This window comes from Halyomorpha halys, unplaced genomic scaffold, assembly GCF_000696795.3.
Source record: "Halyomorpha halys isolate HHAL.00 unplaced genomic scaffold, Hhal_1.1 Scaffold305.1, whole genome shotgun sequence".
NCBI classification, from domain to species: domain Eukaryota; kingdom Metazoa; phylum Arthropoda; class Insecta; order Hemiptera; family Pentatomidae; genus Halyomorpha; species Halyomorpha halys.
Window position 1 is genome coordinate 889,000 of NW_027105918.1, and position 3,350 is coordinate 892,349.

The 3,350-nt window shown below is 27.5% G+C and overlaps 1 protein-coding gene across 2 annotated transcripts in view; it reads right to left on the reverse strand.

Moving 5' to 3' along the window:
- LOC106681032 (uncharacterized) overlaps positions 1 to 2,096 on the reverse strand; it is a 19,768-nt gene extending 17,672 nt beyond the window's left edge. The window contains exons 1-2 of one of the 2 annotated variants that reach the window (XM_014421136.3): positions 1,938 to 2,096; positions 1,767 to 1,821 (exon numbers count right to left, since the gene is read on the reverse strand). In XM_014421136.3, the coding sequence (XP_014276622.1) occupies positions 1,767 to 1,821; positions 1,938 to 2,064 (182 nt within the window). In that variant the 5' untranslated portion in view covers positions 2,065 to 2,096. The remainder of the gene's footprint in view (positions 1 to 1,766; positions 1,822 to 1,937) is intronic. The other variant, XM_014421137.3, reaches the window with a different exon arrangement.
- Between the last annotated feature and the right edge of the window lie 1,254 nt (positions 2,097 to 3,350).

A 3,350-nucleotide genomic window follows, 5' to 3' on the forward strand; every position in this document is an offset into this window, starting at 1 on the left:
TATAATTAAAACAAATTATGAAAATAGAATTGGAAATAATTATAACCAACAAATACAAAAAGTATGAGTTTGTAATTGATAAATGATAAAATCAAAAATCTTAAGAGGAAAATGAGATAAATCAATGAAATTTTAAAATTCTATGTTTCCAGTAGCTTAATAAAGTGTTATGGTCTATTCTAATTGAACACCGTCCAAACCCTGACTCGGCACGCTGGATTATATCTTAACAGCAGTACTAAAGGTGGCAGGGTGGTTTCTGACTGTTACTTCCAATTTCAGATCTTTTAGTACTGGCTTGTTTCACTTAATAAACTGACTAAAAAACATATAAAAAAAAATTAAAATTTTAAAAATAGGTAAATGAGTAAAATTGTATACATGGAAAATTCATATTTTTAAAAATAGAGAGCTGATTATAACAAATTAGTTATTCAATTTAATGAATGTCTTGAAATTACATTAATACATATTTTTTATTCACGAATGATAATAAAAATTTGCTTTTTTATTTACATTTCTATGGCACAAACTGATAGTGTGCAGTCAACCTTCCCCCACCCCCTCGATTTGCCAAGATGATAACTGAGGTAGAAGGACGTTTTATGGGTCCATGCAGCTCAAAAATAAAGTGAAATTAATGGAAGGTTAAAACGTTACTAATAAGTTAATAAGTAATTTATGTAATGTTAATCTGACATTAATAAGGATAAATAGATTAGGCATTTAGAGCAGAATGCTGACCATACCCCTTCCAAGATTATAGCCATGGCCTTAGCCATGCACCTAGGCCTTCACCCATTGTTGCAGGATTTATTTATCATTCCAGACTGAATAACTATTCAAACAATATCAAAAAATATTATATCAATCATAGTACTTTTTAGAAATACTAAATATATATTATCTCTATATACTATATAGAGGATCAATCCATTTTAAGTGGTCCAGGGCTGGTTGGTAGACCTATTCAGAAAAATTTAAGATTTGTTAGTCCATCCCTAGATGTTTTTATAACAATATATAGTCTTTAAAAATTATAATTTTTATTGTGCTCAATTTACAAAAGGTATTCTTGTTTATTTCAATTTTTCAATCATTTTTAGAGTTTGCATATATTTAAATTTCTTAATACTGGATTCTCCCAGGCTTTACAAAACATACCAAATAGAGTTCAGCACATTCTGGCCTTCTGGCCTACAAATCAAAGGGTTATATATTCACTACTGATATTGCATATTTACCCGGCACCCTAAGAGCTGATTGCATCACAGCTATCGACTTCTGCTCCCTTAAAAGGGATAAACAAACCTCCAACAGATCGCTTTATGGTGTCATTTTAAAACCAATAACAATGATCATCTATTTTCTTATTGTGTAACTAAATACCCAACTGCTATGTTGAAGTGACAATAGTGACTAGTACCAAATATAGTAATTAAAAAAATTCCAAATGTGAGCAAACTCTAAATATGACTTAAAAACTGAAATAAAATTAGTAGCTATTTGTGAACCTAATACTACAAAAACGTTTGAATATTATTTTTGTTTGAATTATGAGAAAATCAAGGAATGGATGCATTAATCATGATTTATTTTCTGAATTGTTCAAGTAACCATTCATATTTTTATTTGGACTACTAGGCCTGGAGAGACCCTGGAATGAAAGGAAAACGAATTTCACTAACAAACCAAAAACTAGTAATTTATAAAAATTAGGCTAATTAATTTTCCAAAATTAAATATAAGTTCTTAATTATACATACTTTGCTTTCATGTAATTAGAAAAATCCTTCTTGGCTACATGACCAGCATAGTTTCCTAGAAAATCATGATCAGTTTATAAAAATAGGTGATTAACATTACAATATTTATAATGATATGACATAAGCAAGGAACAATATGCTAGCAATATAGTAAATAATTTAGTTACTTACTGTTGAATTCCAATAAATTTGATGGATAAGGGTAAGTAAATCTAATACTTTCAACTGAACTATACAAACAAATATTAAAAATAATACAAATATACGTCGTATGAAAAATACACCACCCACCCTCCATGTTATTGTTGTCAACTGATAGTAGCTAGCCTGTAAGGTTATAACTTATCTGACCAAAGAGATCCCAAAATGTTAAAGGATAAAAATCTAATATATTGAAAGTTGAATAGCTTTAAACGGAAATAAAAACACTGTAAAGTTCTCTAATGTTTTTGTCAACGATTTTCAAAAGAAATTCCACAAGATTTAGGAGTAGCACAGTGGAAAACAAGCTCCAGTAGCTGGAAATTCAAAATTCCTACTTATACTATTATTATTACTGCTTTAATCAAATCACAAAGCCTATATCCTCCACTAAAATCTTATATCATCTGTACTAATGTGAGTTTGGAAGTTCCCGCCACTGGCATTTGTTATGTACAAAAGAACCGATTTAAAAGAAAAAATTATAATTCAGTAGTTATTAAAAGTAAACTAAAATTAAGTCAACACCAAAATTTCGGAAACATTATAATACTAATTAGATCCAGAAGGATGATTAAAAAAAAAATTGCGGTTATTTATCTTTAATATGCGGTAAATCATTTAATAAATGTAGAATACTTTTATGAAGAAAATTTTTTTGTAAATTTAATTTTTTACATTATCATATTTAAATGTCCAATTCTATATCTTTTCATTTTTTGAAATTTTCATTTTAAATTTACTTAATTCATACTCTTAAGTTATAAACTTTTTTTTATTTCTGGTGTGGTTGGTAAATCTGTCAAAATTGGCTCATCTTGAGCTTTGTCAAGTAAAATTTAGGTTTTGTTCGGAATTTCAATAAAAATGTGTTAATTTTAGTTTTTATATATTTTTTTTATGGTAAATCAACTACTAGTAATAACAAACTTTGATTTATTGAATGAGAACTTTAATCCTACTTACTTCAACAGTAAGTCAAAATTTTATAATTGCTAAATGAAAATGTCTTTCTTGTGCACCATTTTAGTTCTATATTCTAAGTCCAGATATACTGTGGTATTTTAGATTAATAAAGATGATATATGTTCTACAAGAGCTATAAATTTGTAATAAAGCAGAGATATACAAATGAATTATATGTACAATTAAAAGCTTACAGGAAAAACATACAAATTTATTTAGTAAAAGTAATGAAGATGAAATTTGAGTAAATTGGATTTTTTTCCCTAGAAATTTATTTTTATCATGTTATTATTAACTATTCTTATTTTAAAATACATGAATGAAAATACTAGCAAGGAGTGAACTGGCTTATTCTGCTGAATATGTTCATCAGGTATTACTTCTTCAGATTCCCTAACAATTTTTTTTTTATCACTC